The 20021-nt window shown below is 55.5% G+C and overlaps 1 protein-coding gene and 6 pseudogenes across 7 annotated transcripts; 3 read left to right on the plus strand and 4 right to left on the minus strand.

Moving 5' to 3' along the window:
- Positions 1–1971: 1971 nt before the first annotated feature.
- Positions 1972–2274, plus strand: LOC308229356 (feather keratin Cos2-3 pseudogene; annotated as a pseudogene). Its single transcript has one exon. The product of its transcript is annotated as a feather keratin Cos2-3 pseudogene (transcript).
- A 1889-nt stretch (positions 2275–4163) lies between these two features.
- On the minus strand, positions 4164–4909 carry LOC308229529 (feather keratin Cos1-2-like; annotated as a pseudogene). The gene is made up of 2 exons: positions 4779–4909; positions 4164–4478 (listed from the first exon to the last, which is right to left on the minus strand). The product of its transcript is annotated as a feather keratin Cos1-2-like (transcript).
- Positions 4910–5961: 1052 nt separating this feature from the next.
- LOC308229530 (feather keratin Cos1-1/Cos1-3/Cos2-1 pseudogene) lies at positions 5962–6267 on the plus strand (annotated as a pseudogene). The gene has a single exon. The product of its transcript is annotated as a feather keratin Cos1-1/Cos1-3/Cos2-1 pseudogene (transcript).
- A 3095-nt stretch (positions 6268–9362) lies between these two features.
- Positions 9363–9668, minus strand: LOC308229610 (feather keratin Cos1-1/Cos1-3/Cos2-1; the record flags this gene model as incomplete). The annotated part of the gene is made up of 1 exon (XM_080633708.1): positions 9363–9668. One exon carries the CDS (start codon positions 9666–9668, stop codon positions 9363–9365), a length of 306 nt encoding a protein of 101 aa, XP_080489834.1.
- A 1052-nt stretch (positions 9669–10720) lies between these two features.
- Positions 10721–11466, plus strand: LOC308229286 (feather keratin Cos1-2-like; annotated as a pseudogene). The gene is made up of 2 exons: positions 10721–10851; positions 11152–11466. The product of its transcript is annotated as a feather keratin Cos1-2-like (transcript).
- Positions 11467–14169: 2703 nt separating this feature from the next.
- On the minus strand, positions 14170–14466 carry LOC308229357 (feather keratin Cos1-2 pseudogene; annotated as a pseudogene). Its single transcript has one exon. The product of its transcript is annotated as a feather keratin Cos1-2 pseudogene (transcript).
- Positions 14467–17378: 2912 nt separating this feature from the next.
- Positions 17379–17711, minus strand: LOC308229554 (feather keratin Cos1-1/Cos1-3/Cos2-1 pseudogene; annotated as a pseudogene). Its single transcript has one exon. The product of its transcript is annotated as a feather keratin Cos1-1/Cos1-3/Cos2-1 pseudogene (transcript).
- Between the last annotated feature and the right edge of the window lie 2310 nt (positions 17712–20021).

Here is a 20021-nt window from a genome sequence, read left to right on the forward strand (position 1 = left end):
AGATAAGATTCCTCATGTATCTTTCCACTTGGTCAGCAGAATCCCTTCTCCTGCCTGTGAGATGGCAAAACCACAGAGGTGAGCCTCACCCCTAGTAGCTGTGCTGAGAAACTTGGTTCTGCTTCAAGATAAAATCTACAGTTTCTGGTATAACCTATGGCCATTATTCCTGGCATAGGACTAGCAACAAAACTCACGCTGCTCTTCTTTCCTCTCCTCAGGCCCTGCATGTACTTTATTAGTTTTTATTAAAACATTCAAATTGCTGTGCTTCATGCTAGATGTGTCAGGACATTTCCACATCTAAAACCCCATGTACGATTTTAATAGTCCATTGTTCCACTCATTTTGGGCTCTGTTGTGGAAACACTTTAATGTGATTGGCAAAGTCCTCAAACTGCAGAGCTGTGGGAGGCTGGCTGGGTAGCAAGTGTGTCTTTGCATTCATTGAGAGAGCATTAGCACTTCCAAAGGGCACTTGCTTTCCACCTTCCTAGGATTTTCATTTCAGAACAGATGAATCACATTCTTCAAGCTCTTCTTTTTGCACACTGACAGGGAAGGGAGTCTATGCAAGCACTTCCTAAGGAGGAGGCCTCAACATGGCAGATAAACATATATGAACACTGTGGGATTGATTTCACATGTAGAGCCCTCCAAATGAGATGATTGAGTCTGGACTGAGCATCTACTTCTCCCTTCCAGAAGCAGTGGTGCTTCTGGAGGCGAGTCAACAACCCCCTTTGTTCACCTGAGCTTGGGCACTTGGCTTATAGATCTGGAGCCAGGTCCAGGCACCGGTGGCCAAGGACAGGCTGATGCTCACCTTTGAACAGCCCACTGAGGCTGGAGAACAAGTGTGTGCCTGGGTCTGTCCTCAGCCATCACTGCTTGTCATTCTTTATGTTAGGGGCAGAATTGTGTCCATGGTGTTGAAGCCCTCTGCATCCCTGGAGAGCAACCAAAAGCAGGATCTGAAATGTCCAAGGAACACTGCACACAGTAGATTGCAGGACACTGCAGGCTACCATACATTCCCCATCACTGCTGTCTAGAGCACTCTGAGATAAATAGGAGCATGCAAAGACTCCAACAGGGTTGGCAGAGTAGACCCATATCACCTGGGAGAGGCAGGCCATCCTGAAACAGCAGCAGCACAACAGCAAAGTACCCTAGGCTTTCTCAGGTGAAGTAGATGAGCAACGGACTCCATTTCGTAGGGTGGGATCCAGATGAAAAGCCAGCACCCTCCATATGAGCTTCCACGCCCAGTGCTGGGTGAGATTGCCTGAGAATAGGTCCCCAGAACCATTCCTGACTCAGAAATCCCAAGGCCTTTCATGCCTGTGCTCAGAAGAAGCCTTCATTGGGAAACAGGCATGGCCCAAACCTGGAAATGAAAAGGCAGCAGTGTTGGAAACCAAAGCACAGCCCATATCATTAGCTGCAATGGTTTGCATCAAGATGAGCTTGTCAGATAATTGTTACCTCTGCAAAGGTGCCTCTGGTCCTGCAGCTATGATGGGCAGATATAAAAGGCAGCCCAGGTCCCTGCTCTCTCATACACTTCTCTTGCCTCCTTCTCCTTGAGAACCAGGTGAGTCTGAAGCCCCTTGTCCTCCCCTTAAAAGCGCGGTCTATCCTCAGTGAAACTCTCAGCTGATACTAGCTCTATCCTGTGCTGGGGCTTGCAGCATTGTGCATAGATGAGAGAAGTGGGGAGAATGTCTGCCTGGAGAAAGGCTGGGAAGTGGCTGAAGGGGCTTTTGGTTTACAAATTCCAAGATACCCTCCCTGTCCCAGGCTGCTCTATATAGGCAATGGAGACCGTGTGGCACCTGGCACAGCTTCCAGCTGCCCACTCCTTAGCAGCCTTGGCTCTTTGTGACAGGAAAGCCAGGCTGCTCCTCACCCATCCTTGTGCTCTGCTTGCCCCTGCCCTGTGTCCAGGTGAAGCTCCAGCATCCAGACATGTCCTGCTACAACCCGTGCGTGCCCTGCCAGCCCTGCGGCCCAACCCCGCTGGCCAACAGCTGCAATGAGTGCTGTGTCAGGCAGTGCCAGAGCTCCACCGTTGTCATCGAGCCTCCTGCTGTGGTGGTGACCCTGCCCGGCCCCATCCTCAGCTCCTTCCCTCAGAACACCGTTGTGGGCTCCTCCACCTCTGCTGCCATTGGCAGCATCCTCAGCTGTGGTGGAGTGCCCATCAACTCGGGGTGCTGTGACCTGTCTGGCATTTCCCGACGCTATGGTGGCAGGAGGTACCTCCTCTGATCAAGGTGCTGGGAGAGCCCCCAAGAGACACCTGCAGGAACTCAGGACATGGTGCTGTGCAGAGGATCGATCTTCTGGATGTTATTTTCAACACAGCTGAATGAACTTTCCTTTCCATTCCTTCTCCATGACCACAGGCTCCCTCCAGGGCTCCCTGCACTGGTGCCCTCCGCTCGCAGTCTTTGTTTCCCTCTTTTAACTCATTAAAGTTCTGCTTCATTGGCAAGCCTGGCCTCCTTGTGCTCCTTCTCTCTGTGAAGCCTTTCCAGGCTGCCAAAGGGGAAAGGTGTTGCTCAGGGTGGAAGGGAGTGAGGGCACAAGGAGACTCTTCTCCATTTACAAAGGAATGGGAGGTTGGGACACCCAGAAGGAGCTGCAGCTTTTTGGTCCCTTGGAGATGAGGAATGCATCTGTGGTTGCTGTACTGCCAGTGACTATCTGGCCTTCCCTTGCTGTGTCCACAAATGCACTCACAGCGGGAGGCCTTGAGGAATCAGCAAACCCATGACTTCTTGAGGAGGGGCGTTCCTCTTGTTATTCTCAGAGCTGTGCTGGGGTGGTAGGGGCAGTGGGTGATTATAGAATCATATCATAGAATAATTAGGATTATTTGCTCTGCAGAATAGCAGAAGTCGTAATGGAGGGAACAGCCTTTGGGATAGCCAATGGCTTGTACTGCACCTTCCTCTTTTCTCCACGACCCAGTCTAGGTGCCATGACCAGCAGCCATGGGCAGGAGTAACAGGGATGTGCTATTAGGAGCAGCTGCTGAATACCCCGAGGCTGGAGCTAAGCATGTTGGAGGTGAGGGCATTCAGCACAGAAAGCAGGGACAGTGAAACTGTTTCTGAGGGAGATCAAACAGCTCTGATGCAGCACGCAGAGGGGAATGTGAAGATTAGCAAGGATGAGGTTATTGGGTGCACAGACTCAGGCCTCTTGACTGCTTCAATCTCCCTCCAGAGAATTGTAAGGGGGAATTGGCTCCGTTGTGAGGGGAGAGGGTTATTTACGTGTAAATCACATGCTCACAGTGAAGAACAACAGGGAGAATTACCAGAGACTGAAGACCAAGGCCTACAAAGGAAATTTTCAAGTATGATTGAAAAGCACATCTGTATGTTTGCATTCATAAAGAAGCCAAGTTCATTTGATCAGGGAAGATGAACACCTGAAATACGATGAGATCCTCCTGTGGGTGTTGGGTCACAGGTAGCAGGGGATCCATAGCACAGCCTGAGTTGTCTGACACAAGTCCAAAGTGTTGGGTTACCTCACCACTGCATGCCTGGAGAGAGCTAGGCCCTGCTAGGTGCTGAAGGACTGTATGAGGTAGGATCTTATCTGCATGTGCCTGTGTGTGCTGGGCATGTAAGGGTAGTGTGCTGGGTGATGTAGGGGAGAGGAAGGCAGAGATGAGGCTGTCTGTTGTCCTGGGCAAGTATTGTCTCCTCATGCCCACTCCTGCCACCCTTTGGAGCCAGCTTTCACTGATGGCCATTGCCGGTGGAGTAGCCAGGGGCGTCTTTACCAGCTCCAAGGGGAAGCAGACTGTAAGATTTCCCACAGAAGGAAGGAGGAGTCGGAGGCCCAGGCTTGGATGCAGCACAACTTTAATGAGTGTAAAGAAGAAAAGGAGGTAGCTCACAGGGAGCACCAGGGGCAGCCACCAAGATGCGGTGCAGCTCCTGCAGGGTGTTCGTCTGCCTGTCCCTCACAGGGAGGGAGGGAGGCCAAGAGGTCCCCACAGGCTGGTGTGGGAGGTGGAGACAGGAAAGAAAAGAGAGAAGAGAGTGGGAGAAGGAAACAACGCTGCGAAGCTCTATCTCCTGTGCAGATCCATGTTGTGAGGTCCTGGATGTTCCTGCCTGAGGACGCAGCCAGCAGCTTTAGCAGGGTCTGCACCTGGTGCCGCAGTAGCGGTTGGTGATGCAGGAGAGGTCGAAGCCCCCGGAATTGATGGGCACTCCCTCGGAGCTGAGGATGCTGCCAACGGCAGCGGAGGTGGAGGAGCCCACAACGGTGTTCTGAGGGAAGGAGCTGAGGATGGGGCCGGGCAGGGTCACCACCACGGCGGAGGGCTGGATGGCGATGGTGGAGCTCTGGCACTGCCTGACACAGCACTCATTGCAGCTGTTGGCCAGCGGGGTCGGGCCGCAGGGCTGGCAGGGCACGCACGGGTTGCAGCAGGACATGTCTGGATGCTGGAGCTTCACCTGGACACAGGGCAGGGCCAAGCAGAGGATGGGACACGTGAGCGGCAGCTCTGCAGCCAACCCTAGGCAAGCCAAGGCACCTCCTGGCCCAGCACACGCTGACCACCTCCAAGCCCAGCAGCCACCTCAGCTCAGTCCCCGCCTCTCTCTGCACAAGCCCTTCTCTCCCCTTCCCTCTCCCATGAGAAGCAGCTCCCAGCCCTGCGCTACGACAGCCCCCATCAGCTGAGACACACGGGCAGGAACCACCTGGTCTGCAAGCAGCAGCAGAAGAGGCTTTGCACTCACCTGATTCCCAGGAGAAGGAGGCGAGAGAAGTGGATGAGGAGCAGAGACCTGCGCTGCCTTTTATAGTCGTCCTGCAGTGCCTCAGGCCCACAGGCACCTTTGTGGCAGGAGCAATTTCCTGACAAGCTCATGGCAAATGCAAACCCTCCCAGGTAATGGCAGGGGCCGTGTCCCGGTTTCCGGCACTGCTGCCTTTTAATTTCCTTGCTCATGGGCTTTGCCATAGGAAGGCTTCTGTAAGCGCCCGCATGAGAAGCCCAAGGGTTTCCGGGGCAGAAACACGTGAGCGCAGCATCAAGGGCTCACATCAAGGGCTGAGGCATCCCGTGCAGGCAGGGGATGTGCTCCTGGCTCATTCCTGTGGGCTTGCTTGTGGCCAAGGTGTCAGGAAATGGGCACCGCTCTGGTGCTTCTCTTCCGCGTGCCCAAGGACTGCCATGGGAGAGGACATGGCACAGCCTTTCCTCTTGCTCCCTCACCTGTCTCTGGGGGAAGGCCATTGTTGTGTGCAGATGGGCTTCTGCTGGGAGGGCTGGACCCTACTGCAACACTAACAGTGCTCTCAGGACACCTCTGCTGGGCCTACAGTCGTGGTCTCCTCTACTGCAAAACCTTGGGCTTCTCATGCGGGCGCTTACAGAAGCCTTCCTATGGCAAAGCCCATGAGCAAGGAAATGAAAAGGCAGCAGTGCCGGAAACCGGGACACGGCCCCTGCCATTACCTGGGAGGGTTTGCATTTGCCATGAGCTTGTCAGGAAATTGCTCCTGCCACAAAGGTGCCTGTGGGCCTGAGGTACTGCAGGACGACTATAAAAGGCAGCGCAGGTCTCTGCTCCTCATCCACTTCTCTCGCCTCCTTCTCCTGGGAATTAGGTGAGTGCGAAGCCTCTTCTGCTGCTGCTTAGAGATCAGGTCGTTCCTGCCCGTGTGTCTCAGCTGATGGGGGCTGTCGTAGCGCAGGGCTGGGAGCTGCTTCTCATGGGAGAGGGAAGGGGAGAGAAGGGCTTGTGCAGAGAGAGGCTGGGACTGAGCTGAGGTGGCTGCTGGGCTTGGAGGTTGTCAGCGTGTGCTGGGCCAGGAGGTGCCTTGGCTTGGCCAGGGTTGGCTGCAGAGCTGCCGCTCACGTGTCCCATCCTCTGCTTGGCCCTGCCCTGTGTCCAGGTGAAGCTCCAGCATCCAGACATGTCCTGCTGCAACCCGTGCGTGCCCTGCCAGCCCTGCGGCCCGACCCCGCTGGCCAACAGCTGCAATGAGTGCTGTGTCAGGCAGTGCCAGAGCTCCACCGTCGTCATTGAGCCTTCCCCCGTGGTGGTGACCCTGCCCGGCCCCATCCTCAGCTCCTCCCCTCAGAACACCGTTGTGGGCTCCTCCACCTCCGCTGCCGTTGGCAGCATCCTCAGCTCCGAGGGAGTGCCCATCAACTCCGGGGGCTTCGACCTCTCCTGCATCACCAACCGCTACTGCGGCACCAGGTGCAGACCCTGCTAAAGCTGCTGGGTACGTCCTCAGGCAGGAACATCCAGGACCTCGCAACATGGATCTGGACAGGAGATAGAGCTTCGTGGCGCTGTTTCCTTCTCCCACTGTCCTCTCCATTCCTTTTCTGTCTCCACCTCCCGCTCCAGCCCAGTGGGGACCTCTTGGCCTCCCTCCCTCCCTGTGAGGGACAGGCAGACGGACACCCTGCAGGAGCTGCACCGCATCTTGGTGGTTGCCCCTGGTGCTCCCTGTGAGCCACCTCCTTTTCTTCTTTACACTCATTAAAGTTGTGCTGCATCCAAGCCTGGGCCTCCGACTCCTCCTTTCTTCTGTGGGAAATCTTACAGTCTGCTTCCCCTTGGAGGTGACAAAGACATCCCTGGCTACTCCAGTGGCAATGGCCACCAGTGAGAGCATGGCTCCAAAGGGTGGTAGGAGTGGGCATGAACAGACAATACTGAGCAAGGACAGCGCACAGCTTCATCTCTGCCTTCTTCTCCCCTACATCACCCATCACTCTACCCCTACATGCCCAGCACACATGGGCGCACACAGATGTCATCCTACCACATACAGCCCTTCAGCACCTGGCAGGGCCCAGCTCTCTCCGGACGTGCAGGGCTGAGATAACTCACTGGTCAGGAAAATGACAGTGGTAACACCAGAGTTCCCCAGGTTAGGTGACACACATGGGGAGCTGATTGAATTCCCTATAATCCAGGAATAAATTTTTCTCCGCGTAGACATACACATTTCTATGGATCCGGAAGGTTCCAACCTGAAGCGCTGAAGGATCTGCCAGAAGAGCGTGCTAAGCCACTCTCCATCATTTATCAGCAGTCCTGGTGTAGTGGGGCAGATCCCCAAGGGTTGGAGACTGGCCAATGTGATGCCTCTGTAAAAAAGTGCATGAAGGATGACCTCAAAACTCCAGGCCTGTTAGCCTGAGCTCAGTGCTGGGGAAGGTCATGGAGCATATGATCCCTGGGGAGACCATAAGGAACATACAGGAAAATGGGATTAGACCCAGTCCACACGGGTTCATGAAGGGCAGGTGCTGTTTGACCAACCTAATCTCCTTCTGGGACAATGTGACCCATCTGGGTGATGAGGGAAAGGCTGTGGACATTGTCTATTTGACTTTAGTAAAGCATTTGACACTGTCTCCCATATCGTTCTCCTGGAGAAAGTGGTTCCTCAAGGCCTGGAAGTGTGGATTCTTTGCTGGATTGTAAAATGGCTGGATGGAGGATTCCAAATAGTGGTGGTAAATGGTGTCACGTCTAATTAGCGACTGATCACTAGTGGTGGTCCTCAGAGTTTGGTCTTGGGGCCAGTGTTGTTTACTATCTTCATTGATGATCTGGATGAGGGGATGGAGAGCACTCTCAGTGAATTTGTGGACAACACAAAGTTGGGCAGGAGTGTTGATCTGTTGGAGGGTGGGAATCTCTGCAGAGGGATCTGGACAAGCTGGATCCATCGGCTGTGGCCAGTGGTGTGAGGATCAACAAGGCAAAGTACTGTGTTCTGTATTTGGGTCACTATAATCCCCCTGCAATGCTCCAAGATTGGGAAAGAGTGGCTGGAATCTGCTCATAGAAGAGGACATGGGGGTGCTGATTGATGAATGGGAACATGGCCCATATAGTGTCCAGGCAGCCAAGGCCAACAGCATCCTCACCTGGATCAGACATAGTATGGCCAGCAGGGCCAGGGAATTTGAGGCTGCACCTCGATTCCTGTGTCAGTTCTGGGACTGTCACTACAAGAGAGACATTGAGGTTCTGGAGCAGGTCTAGAGTAGGGCAATGGAGCTTGTGAAAGGCCTGAAGCACAAGTGTGATAAGCAATGGATGAAGGATCTGAGGGCTTGTGGTGGTGTTAGTCTGAATATTATGGCTCCCTACAACTGCCTGACAGGAGGTTGTAGTGAGGTGGGGTCGATCTCTTCTGCCGGGTAAGTAGAGATAGGATGAAATGGCCTCAAGCTACACCAGGGGAAGTTTAGACTGGAGAATAGGAACAATTTCTACATCAAGAGTGTGATGAGGAATTGGAACAGGCTGCCCAGGACAGTGGTGGAATTTGAACAGCTCTGGAGGCCTTAACCAACGTGTACATGAGGCCCTTAGTGACATTGTTTACTGGTGCATCTGGCAGTGCTGGGGAAGGGCTGGAATTGATGATCTTAAAGGTCTGTTCCAATCTCATTGATTCTATGATTTTATGAGAGGGGGCAGGATTTAGAGCAGTATCTGGGACTGAAAACCAAGGCCTACAAAGGAAATTTTCAAGTATGATTGAAAAGCACATCTGTATGTTTGCATCCATGAAGAAGCCACATTCATTTGATCAGGGAAGATGAACACCTGAAATACGATGAGATCCTCCTGTGGGTGCTGGGTGCGCAGGTAGTGGGGATGCTGTTGGACAGCCTGGGTTGGCTGATACCAGACCTAAGTGTTGGGTTACATCAGCCCTGCATGCCTGGAGAGAGTTGGACCTTGCCAGGTGCTGAAGAACTGTATGAGGTAGGATCTCATCTGCGTGTGCCCATGTGTGCTGGGCATGTAAGGGTGGTGTGCTGGGTGTATAGGGGAGAGGAAGGCAGGCTGAAGAGCAGAGAAGAAGCTGTGTGCTGTCCCCAGGCAGTATTGTCTGATCATGCCCACTCCTGCCACCCTTTGGAGCCATGCTGTCACTGGTGGCCATTGCTGTTGGAGTAGCCAGGGGCGTCTTTGTCACCTCCAAGAGGAAGTAGACAGGAAGAGTTCCCACAGAAGGAAGGAGGACTCGGAGGCCCAGGCTTGGATGCAGCACAACTTTAATGAGTGTAAAGAAGAAAAGGAGGTGGCTCACAGGGAGCACCAGGGGCAGCCACCAAGATGCGGTGCAGCTCCTGCAGGGTGTCCGTCTGCCTGTCCCTCACAGGGAGGGAGGGAGGCCAAGAGGTCCCCACAGGCTGGTGTGGGAGGTGGAGAAAGGAAAGGAAATGAGAGAAGAGAGTGGGAGAAGGAAACAGCGCCGCGAAGCTCTATCTCCTGTGCAGATCCATGTTGCGAGGTCCTGGATGTTCCTGCCTGAGGACGCAGCCAGCAGCTTTAGCAGGGTCTGCACCTGGTGCCGCAGTAGCGGTTGGTGATGCAGGAGAGGTCGAAGCCCCCGGAGTTGATGGGCACTCCCTCGGAGCTGAGGATGCTGCCAACGGCAGCGGAGGTGGAGGAGCCCACAACGGTGTTCTGAGGGAAGGAGCTGAGGATGGGGCCGGGCAGGGTCACCACCACGGGGGAAGGCTCAATGACGACGGTGGAGCTCTGGCACTGCCTGACACAGCACTCATTGCAGCTGTTGGCCAGCGGGGTCGGGCCGCAGGGCTGGCAGGGCACGCACGGGTTGCAGCAGGACATGTCTGGATGCTGGAGCTTCACCTGGACACAGGGCAGGGCCAAGCAGAGGATGGGACACGTGAGCAGCAGCTCTGCAGCCAACCCTGGGCAAGCCAAGGCACCTCCTGGCCCAGCACACGCTGACCACCTCCAAGCCCAGCAGCCACCTCAGCTCAGTCCCCGCCTCTCTCTGCACAAGCCCTTCTCTCCCCTTCCCTCTCCCATGAGAAGCAGCTCCCAGCCCTGCGCTACGACAGCCCCCATCAGCTGAGACACACGGGCAGGAACCACCTGGTCTGCAAGCAGCAGCAGAAGAGGCTTCGCACTCACCTAATTCCCAGGAGAAGGAGGCGAGAGAAGTGGATGAGGAGCAGAGACCTGCGCTGCCTTTTATAGTCGTCCTGCAGTGCCTCAGGCCCACAGGCACCTATGTGGCAGGAGCAATTTCCTGACAAGCTCATGGCAAATGCAAACCCTCCCAGGTAATGGCAGGGGCCGTGTCCCGGTTTCCGGCACTGCTGCCTTTTAATTTCCCAGCTCATGGGCTTTGCCATAGGAAGGCTTCTGTAAGCGCCCGCATGAGAAGCCCAAGGGTTTCCGGGGCAGAAACACGTGAGCGCAGCATCAAGGGCTCACATCAAGGGCTGAGGCATCCCGTGCAGGCAGGGGATGTGCTCCTGGCTCATTCCTGTGGGCTTGCTTGTGGCCAAGGTGTCAGGAAATGGGCACCGCTCTGGTGCTTCTCTTCCGCGTGCCCAAGGACTGCCATGGGAGAGGACATGGCACAGCCTTTCCTCTTGCTCCCTCACCTGTCTCTGGGGGAAGGCCATTGTTGTGTGCAGATGGGCTTCTGCTGGGAGGGCTGGACCCTACTGCAACACTAACAGTGCTCTCAGGACACCTCTGCTGGGCCTACAGTCGTGGTCTCCTCTACTGCAAAACCTTGGGCTTCTCATGCGGGCGCTTACAGAAGCCTTCCTATGGCAAAGCCCATGAGCAAGGAAATGAAAAGGCAGCAGTGCCGGAAACCGGGACACGGCCCCTGCCATTACCTGGGAGGGTTTGCATTTGCCATGAGCTTGTCAGGAAATTGCTCCTGCCACAAAGGTGCCTGTGGGCCTGAGGCACTGCAGGACGACTATAAAAGGCAGCGCAGGTCTCTGCTCCTCATCCACTTCTCTCGCCTCCTTCTCCTGGGAATCAGGTGAGTGCAAAGCCTCTTCTGCTGCTGCTTGCAGACCAGGTGGTTCCTGCCCGTGTGTCTCAGCTGATGGGGGCTGTCGTAGCGCAGGGCTGGGAGCTGCTTCTCATGGGAGAGGGAAGGGGAGAGAAGGGCTTGTGCAGAGAGAGGCTGGGACTGAGCTGAGGTGGCTGCTGGGCTTGGAGGTGGTCAGCGTGTGCTGGGCCAGGAGGTGCCTTGGCTTGGCCAGGGTTGGCTGCAGAGCTGCCGCTCACGTGTCCCATCCTCTGCTTGGCCCTGCCCTGTGTCCAGGTGAAGCTCCAGCATCCAGACATGTCCTGCTGCAACCCGTGCGTGCCCTGCCAGCCCTGCGGCCCGACCCCGCTGGCCAACAGCTGCAATGAGTGCTGTGTCAGGCAGTGCCAGAGCTCCACCATCGCCATCCAGCCCTCCGCCGTGGTGGTGACCCTGCCCGGCCCCATCCTCAGCTCCTTCCCTCAGAACACCGTTGTGGGCTCCTCCACCTCCGCTGCCGTTGGCAGCATCCTCAGCTGTGAGGGAGTGCCCATCAACTCCGGGGGCTTCGACCTCTCCTGCATCACCAACCGCTACTGCGGCACCAGGTGCAGACCCTGCTAAAGCTGCTGGCTGCGTCCTCAGGCAGGAACATCCAGGACCTCGCAACATGGATCTGCACAGGAGATAGAGCTTCACGGCGCTGTTTCCTTCTCCCACTGTCCTCTGCATTCCTTTCCTGTCTTCATTTCTTGCACCAGCCCAGTGGGGACCTCTTGGCCTCCCTCCCTCCCTGTGAGGGACAGGCAGACGGACACCCTGCAGGAGCTGCACCGCATCTTGGTGGCTGCCCCTGGTGCTCCCTGTGAGCCACCTCCTTTTCTTCTTTACACTCATTAAAGTTGTGCTGCATCCAAGCCTGGGCCTCCGAGTCCTCCTTCCTTCTTTGGGAACTCCTCCTGTCTACTTCCTCTTGGAGGTGACAGAGACACCCCTGGCTACTCCAACAGCAATGGCCATCAGTGAGAGGGCTCCAAATGGTGTCAGGAGTGGGCATGGGGAAACAATATTGCCTGAGGACAGCCCACAGCTTCATCTCTGCCTTCCTCTCCCTTACATCACACAGCACACTACCCCTACATGGGGTGCATGTAGGGGTACAGCACACATGGGCAAACACAGATGAGATCCTACCACATATAGTTCTTCAGCACCTGGCAGGGCTCATCTCTTTCCAGGCATGCAGGACTGAGGTAACCCAACACTTAGGAAAATGACAGTGATAATATCAGAGTCCCCCAGGTTAGGTGACACACATGGGGAGCTGATAAAAATCCCCATAATCCAGGAATAAATGTTGTTCCGCGTAGACATACAGATTTCTATGGGTCCAGAAGGTTGCAACCTGGAGTGCTGAAGAACCGCCAGAGGAGCTTGCCAAGCCACTCTCCACCATTCATCAGCAGTCCTGGTTCATGAAGGGCAGGTGCTCTTTGACTAACCTGATCTCCTTTTACGTCAAGCTGACCAACCTGGTTGAAGAGGGAAAGGCTGTAGACACTGTCCAGTGTTGTTTGGTATCTTCACTGATGATCTGGATGAGGCAATCAAAGACACCCTCAGTGAATTTGCAGACAACACCGAGTTGGGCGGGAGTGTTGATCTTCTCAAGGGTAGGAATCTCTGCAGAGCAATCTGGACAAGCTGGACCTATGGGCTGTGGGCAATGGGATGAGGTTCAAGAAGGCAAAGTGCTGCCTCCTGCATTTGGGCCGCAGCAACTCTCTGCAACTCTCCAGACCTGGAAAGTGTGGATGGAAAGCTGCTCATGGAAAATGACTTCAGGGTACTGATTGACAGATCTGAATACGGCCAATATAGTGCCCAGGCAGCCAAGAAGGCAAATGAAATCCTCGTCTGGATCAGACATAGTGTGGTCAGCAGGGCCAGGGCAGTGACGCCTCACTTCGAACCCCTTGTTCACCTCAGGCCCTCTTACTACAAGACAGACATTGAGGTGCTGGAGTGGGGCCAGAGAAGAGCAGTGGAGCTGGTGAGGGGCCTGGAGCACAGGGTGAGGAGCAATGGATGAAGGACGTAGGGAAGTTTAGTCTGGACCTTATCGCTCTCTACAACTGCCTGACAGGAGGTTGTAGTGAGGTGGAGTTGGGCTCTTCTGCCAGGTAGGAAGTGATAGGACAAAATGAAATGGACTCAAGTTACAACAGGGGAGGTTTAGACTGGAGATTAGGCACAATTTCTACATCAAGAGTGTGATGAGGAATTGGAACAGGCTGCCCAGGACAGTGGTGGAATTTGAACAGCTCTGGAGGCCTTAACCAACGTGTACATGAGGCCCTTAGTGACATTGTTTACTGGTGCATCTGGCAGTGCTGGGGAAGGGTTGAAATTGATGATCTTAAAGGTCTGTTCCAATCTCATTGATTCTATGATTTTATGAGAGGGGCCAGGATTTGAGCATTATCTGGGACTGAAAACCAAGGCCTGCAAAGGAAATTTTCAAGTATGATTGAAAAGCACATCTGTATGTTTGCATCCATGAAGAAGCCACATTCATTTGATCAGGGAAGATGAACACCTGAAATACGATGAGATCCTCCTGTGGGTGCTGGGTGCGCAGGTAGTGGGGACGCTGTTGGACAGCCTGGGTTGGCTGATACCAGTCCTAAGTGTTGGGTTACATCAGCCCTGCATGCCTGGAGAGAGTTGGACCCTGCCAGGTGCTGAAGAACTGTATGAGGTAGGATCTCATCTGCGTGTGCCCATGTGTGCTGGGCATGTAAGGGTGGTGTACTGGGTGTGTTGGGGAGAGGAAGGCAGGCTGAAGAGCAGAGAAGAAGCTGTGTGCTGTCCCCAGGCAGTATTGTCTGATCATGCCCACTCCTGCCACCCTTTGGAGCCAGCTCTCACTGATGGCCATTGCTGTTGGAGTAGCCAGGGGCGTCTTTGTCACCTCCAAGAGGAAGTAGACAGGAAGAGTTCCCACAGAAGGAAGGAGGACTCGGAGGCCCAGGCTTGGATGCAGCACAACTTTAATGAGTGTAAAGAAGAAAAGGAGGTGGCTCACAGGGAGCACCAGGGGCAGCCACCAAGATGCGGTGCAGCTCCTGCAGGGTGTCCGTCTGCCTGTCCCTCACAGGGAGGGAGGCCAAGAGGTCCCCACTGGGCTGGAGCGGGAGGTGCAGACAGGAAAGGAAATGAGAGAAGAGAGTGGGAGAAGGAAACAGCGCCGCGAAGCTCTATCTCCTGTGCAGATCCATGTGGTGAGGTTGTGAAGGTCCTTGGCCGAGGATGCTGGCAGCAGCTTTAGCAGGGTCTGCAGCAGTAGCGGTTGGTGATGCAGGAGAGGTCGAAGCCCCCGGAGTTGATGGGCACCCCCTCGCAGCTGAGGATGCTGCCAACGGCAGCGGAGGTGGAGGAGCCCACAACGGTGTTCTGAGGGAAGGAGCTGAGGATGGGGCCGGGCAGGGTCACCACCACGGCGGAGGGCTGGATGGCGATGGTGGAGCTCTGGCACTGCCTGACACAGCACTCATTGCAGCTGTTGGCCAGCGGGGTCGGGCCGCAGGGCTGGCAGGGCACGCACGGGTTGCAGCAGGACATGTCTGGATGCTGGAGCTTCACCTGGACACAGGGCAGGGCCAAGCAGAGGATGGGACACGTGAGCGGCAGCTCTGCAGCCAACCCTGGCCAAGCCAAGGCACCTCCTGGCCCAGCACACGCTGACCACCTCCAAGCCCAGCAGCCACCTCAGCTCACTCCCAGCCTCTCTCTGCACAAGCCCTTCTCTCCCCTTCCCTCTCCCATGAGAAGCAGCTCCCAGCCCTGCGCTACGACAGCCCCCATCAGCTGAGACACACGGGCAGGAACCACCTGGTCTGCAAGCAGCAGCAGAAGAGGCTTCGCACTCACCTGATTCCCAAGAGAAGGAGGCGAGAGAAGTGGATGAGGAGCAGAGACCTGCGCTGCCTTTTATAGTCGTCCTGCAGTACCTCAGGCCCACAGGCACCTTTGTGGCAGGAGCAATTTCCTGACAAGCTCATGGCAAATGCAAACCCTCCCAGGTAATGGCAGGGGCCGTGTCCCGGTTTCCGGCACTGCTGCCTTTTAATTTCCCAGCTCATGGGCTTTGCCATAGGAAGGCTTCCGTAAGCACCAGGATGAGAAGCCCAAGGGTTTCCGGGGCAGAAACACGTGAGCGCAGCAGAAGCCTCACATCAAGGGCTGGGGCATCCCGTGTAGGCAGGGGATGTGCTCCTGGCTCATTCCTGTGGGCTTGCTTGTGGCCAAGGTGTCAGGAAATGGGCACCGCTCTGGTGCTTCTCTTCCGCGTGCCCAAGGACTGCCATGGGAGAGGACATGGCACAGCCTTTCCTCTTGCTCCCTCACCTGTCTCTGGGGGAAGGCCATTGTTGTGTGCAGACGGGCTTCTGCTGGGAGGGCTGGACCCTACTGCAACACTAACAGTGCTCTCAGGACACCTCTGCTGGGCTCCTGTGCCTCATCCCCTCTCTGTGCAGTTTCTGTGGGTCCTCAGGGCACACCAGGAGCATGACTGGGCCTGGTCCTTCCCCGCAGTACCTGAGCCCTGTTGTGCCAGTGCGGTCCCAGCGTCTCCTCAGCAGAGTCCCCACGTGCTGATGTTTCTGGCCTTGTGTGAGAGTACAGATATGGGCATGGTTCCATGAGCACACGTGTATCAGTCCCTCCTTGTGTGACCCTCATCATGAGGGTACAGGCACACCATGGCTTGGGCTTGTGATACAGGGTGATCCACCAAAACCCTTTTCATGAGCAGATCCAGCCATGTCCCACTTTACGTGTGCAGAAACTGTTGCGCACTGACCACAGCTCCCCAGTCCGCATCCCGCTGGGCTGCTTAATGGTGAAGCCGTGAATGAAGGAGGGGAGTTGAGTCTGTGAAAAAGAGGTGGGATGGGGTGAAGGTATTTTAGGATGTGGTGAATCTATGATAAGGGGCTTTGGCGTTTTCTCACCATCCTACTCTTTTTCATTGGCGATAGGTTAAGTGAATCTCCATCATGTCAAGTCTGTTTTACTCCTGACTGTAACTGGTAATTATGTCTCAGTGTTTATCTCGACCCGTGACCTTTTTCACCTGACTTTCTGCTCCTGTCCTTTTGGGCAAGGAGAGGGAGAAAGCAGCAGAGTGGGTCTGGGAGGCAGCCAAGGTCCTTTTGGTTCTGCACCAATTATGGCAATTACCTGTGCCGTGAGTGTGCGTCTTGTACATGTTCTCTTCCTGCTTTCTCTCTGTGCTTCCGGGAGCAGCCTCTTTCTCCCTCTGCTTTTCCCCTCAGAGGATGACAGGCAATGATGTCAGTTGGTCTTTGTGCTTACCTGCCTGGGAACTTGCGGCAGGTTCACAGCCATGGGCAGAGCACAGCCCCACAACGTTCTTCACATTGCCTCATATGAACAGCGAAACCCCAAAATGCCACATTACCATGGCAGGACTTGTCAGACACTCCTGTGTATCCTCTTGCAGGCCCATGTGAATAACCCTTTTGCCACGAGGTGGCTGTGTGCTGGGAGTTGGGCATGTGCAGTCCCAAGAGACCTCTGCCCTGTGCATCTGCGCAATGAACCGCTGGGGCTGCGTGGGGCACTCTATGGGGGTGACAGAAAATCGGGGGACTTGGCCTTGCTGTCCTTGTCCTTGGACACACGGCATGTCTCTTCCTTCTGGAGATGGGTGGGAAGGCAAGGAGGAGAAGGAGGCTCTGGGCTCTAGCCAAGGTGATCTCTCCTACCATCCCCTCCTTGCATCCACACTGCCCTCTTCCCTCTGAGCCTTTGACCCTGGCACAGCTCCATCCACAGAGGAGCTGCCTCGGGTGCCGGTTGGGCTGCTGACATGCCAGGGCCTTCTGCAGCACTGGCATCTTTCCAACTTGAAGAGAGCTCAAGTTGGCATCACACTCTGTAGGGCATGCTGGGAGCCCATAGGGTGTATTCCTGCCATCCCAGTGCACTTGGAATGAGAAAGGGTCCACTGGTTCACATACTTGTTCCCTCCCAGCATATCTCCTTGTTCCCTGGACAGCATTCGAGAGCATCCAGAGAGGAAAGGACCACACAGAGCCAGAGGCTGGGATGCATCAGAGTTTAATGAGTCCAAAGAGGGAAACAAGATGTCTCGAGAGGAGGCCACAGGTAAAGGGTTCCTATGAGCAGCCAAGAATCAGTGCCACACAAAAAACTATTAGTGGGCAAGTTCCCCATAAGCTGGCTTTGGTGGACCTCCAAGCTGCAGGGAGCAGGAAACAAGAAAGGCAAAGGAGGGAAAGCAGAGGGTGGAGGAAGGGCAGGAGAGGCAGTGGCCATGTTTTCTAGAGAGCCCAGGCTGGCCCCTTGCCCAGGGCTGACACCCTTTGCAGGAGGAGTGGGGCACGCTCAGCCGCTCTCCAAGCCACGGCCGCAGTCTCCATCGTTCAGTCTGGCGTCATCTTCTGGGTTCACGGGGCTCCTTGTCTGGGCTGTCACCGGTGGCTTTAGCAGGGTCTGCACCTGGTGCCGCAGTAGCGGTTGGTGATGCAGGAGAGGTCGAAGCCCCCGGAGTTGATGGGCACTCCCTCGGAGCTGAGGATGCTGCCAACGGCAGCGGAGGTGGAGGAGCCCACAACGGTGTTCTGAGGGGAGGAGCTGAGGATGGGGCCGGGCAGGGTCACCACCACGGGGGAAGGCTCAATGACGACGGTGGAGCTCTGGCACTGCCTGACACAGCACTCATTGCAGCTGTTGGCCAGCGGGGTCGGGCCGCAGGGCTGGCAGGGCTGGCAGGGCTGGCAGGGCTCGCACGTCTGGCACTTCTCAGGGCAGGACATGGCTCGGGGCTGCAGCTTCACCTGGGAGAGAGGGCAGGGAGGGAGCAGAGCACAGGGACACGTGAGGAACAGCCTGCAGCAACACCCAAGGGAGGACAAGGCACCTCTCGTGTGGGGAGGTGGAGGCTGTGCAGGGGGAACAAGGGATCCTTTGCCAGACCTTCACATTGCATCCTAGCACCAGTTTGCAGCCAAAGAGCCACCCCAGCCCACCCCGGGACTCTCTGCATGACAGACCATCTCTCCTCTGCCCTCTCCCACAACCACCAGCTCAGAGCACCAGCACAGCACCAAGGAGCAGGTTTCAGCTGAGATGTCCTGGCAGGCTGCACCCTGTCCCGTAGGAGGAGTGGGTGAGAATGGGGGCTCCAGCTCACCTGGTTCCCAAGGAGAGGGTGGTGGCAGAAGAGCTTGAGAGAGTGCCCCGTTGGGCTGGCTTTTATACTGACCCCACAGTGCCTCAGGCACAAAGGCAGGCACTGCACAGGCAGCGATTGTCCTGCACGTTCCTGATGAACGGAAACATTGCAGGTAATGACATGGGATGTGCTGCTGATTCCCTCTATGCTGCCGTTGCACTTCCTGGTTTATGTCATGCCCGTTCCCTCAAAAATGCTTCTTTTCAGTGCTGGGATGAGAGGTGCCATGATTTCCACACTAAGCGTGCGTCAGTGTGGGCAGAAGACACAAGGTAAGTGCCAGAGGGGTCCATTGCAGGCTGGTGATGTCAGCCTGGGTTCACTCAGGTGGGTTTTGTATGAGCCTGCTGAGAGGAAGCGCTCCAGCTGACAAAACAGAAGTGATGCTCAATGCAATTGCTCAGCACCCACTGACTGATACCCAGCACGGCCCAAGCAGTGATTAGTCCCTTCTGGCTAACTCCCCATAGTTGCTATCCCAACGTGACATGGTAAGGAATATCCCTTTAGCTAGTTTGGGTGTAGTCCTGTCTCTGCTCCCTCCTGGCTTCCTGTGCCCCTCCTCACTGGCAGAGCATGAAAGACTGAAAAGTCCTTGATCAGTGTAAGAGCATGGGCAACAGCTAAACCATCAGTGAGTTACCAGTGTTATCCTCAAGTGAAATCCAAAGCACAGCACTGCATCAGCTACTAGGAAGAGAATTAAAAGTATCCCAGCTGAAACCAGCACATTGGGCTTTGCCAAAGCTGCCAGGACCCTGCTGCTTTCCACAACTCCAGGAAAGCACCCACTGCTCAAAGACCCACTTTCTGGCCAGCACCCCACCATTTACAGGTAGAAGACAGCTGGGTAGGTGGCAGCAGTGCATAGTTCATCCTCTCAGAAGCTGTTTTCTGGTGCCATTGGCTGCAGGCCTGATGTTGACCTCCTTCCTCCTCCCAGCCTCCCCAGGCTTTCATTCCTTTTCCCAGCTCTGGACATGGGCCAGTCATGGCAAAGGGCTCCTCCATCCCCACAGGGACAGTAGATTCCTGGAACGCCACGTTTTTACCTGAGTCCTGGGAATCAGCTCAGCCCCTTGAGGCAGCCTGGAGGCAGCATGAAAAGAATTGGCTTGGGTTTTAGGTTCTCCTCAGTGAGACCTCAGTGCTGTGACCCTGTCCGTGTCCCCTCAGGTAACAGGATGGAGAGGACGGGGCACTGACTCAGAGGAGCCTTTGGGGAAGAATCAAGGATGGGAGGGCTGGGAGCAGCTGGGGCGCTTCCTCTCAGCAGGCTCATACAAAACCCACCTGAGTGAACCCAGGCTGACATCACCAGCCTGCAATGGACCCCTCTGGCACTTACCTTGTGTCTTCTGCCCACACTGACGCACGCTTAGTGTGGAAATCATGGCACCTCTCATCCCAGCACTGAAAAGAAGCATTTTTGAGGGAACGGGCATGACATAAACCAGGAAGTGCAACGGCAGCATAGAGGGAATCAGCAGCACATCCCATGTCATTACCTGCAATGTTTCCGTTCATCAGGAACGTGCAGGACAATCGCTGCCTGTGCAGTGCCTGCCTTTGTGCCTGAGGCACTGTGGGGTCAGTATAAAAGCCAGCCCAACGGGGCACTCTCTCAAGCTCTTCTGCCACCACCCTCTCCTTGGGAACCAGGTGAGCTGGAGCCCCCATTCTCACCCACTCCTCCTACGGGACAGGGTGCAGCCTGCCAGGACATCTCAGCTGAAACCTGCTCCTTGGTGCTGTGCTGGTGCTCTGAGCTGGTGGTTGTGGGAGAGGGCAGAGGAGAGATGGTCTGTCATGCAGAGAGTCCCGGGGTGGGCTGGGGTGGCTCTTTGGCTGCAAACTGGTGCTAGGATGCAATGTGAAGGTCTGGCAAAGG

The sequence above is a fragment of the Psittacula echo genome, assembly GCF_963264785.1.
Source record: "Psittacula echo genome assembly, chromosome: 23".
Classification (NCBI taxonomy): Eukaryota; Metazoa; Chordata; class Aves; order Psittaciformes; family Psittacidae; genus Psittacula; species Psittacula echo.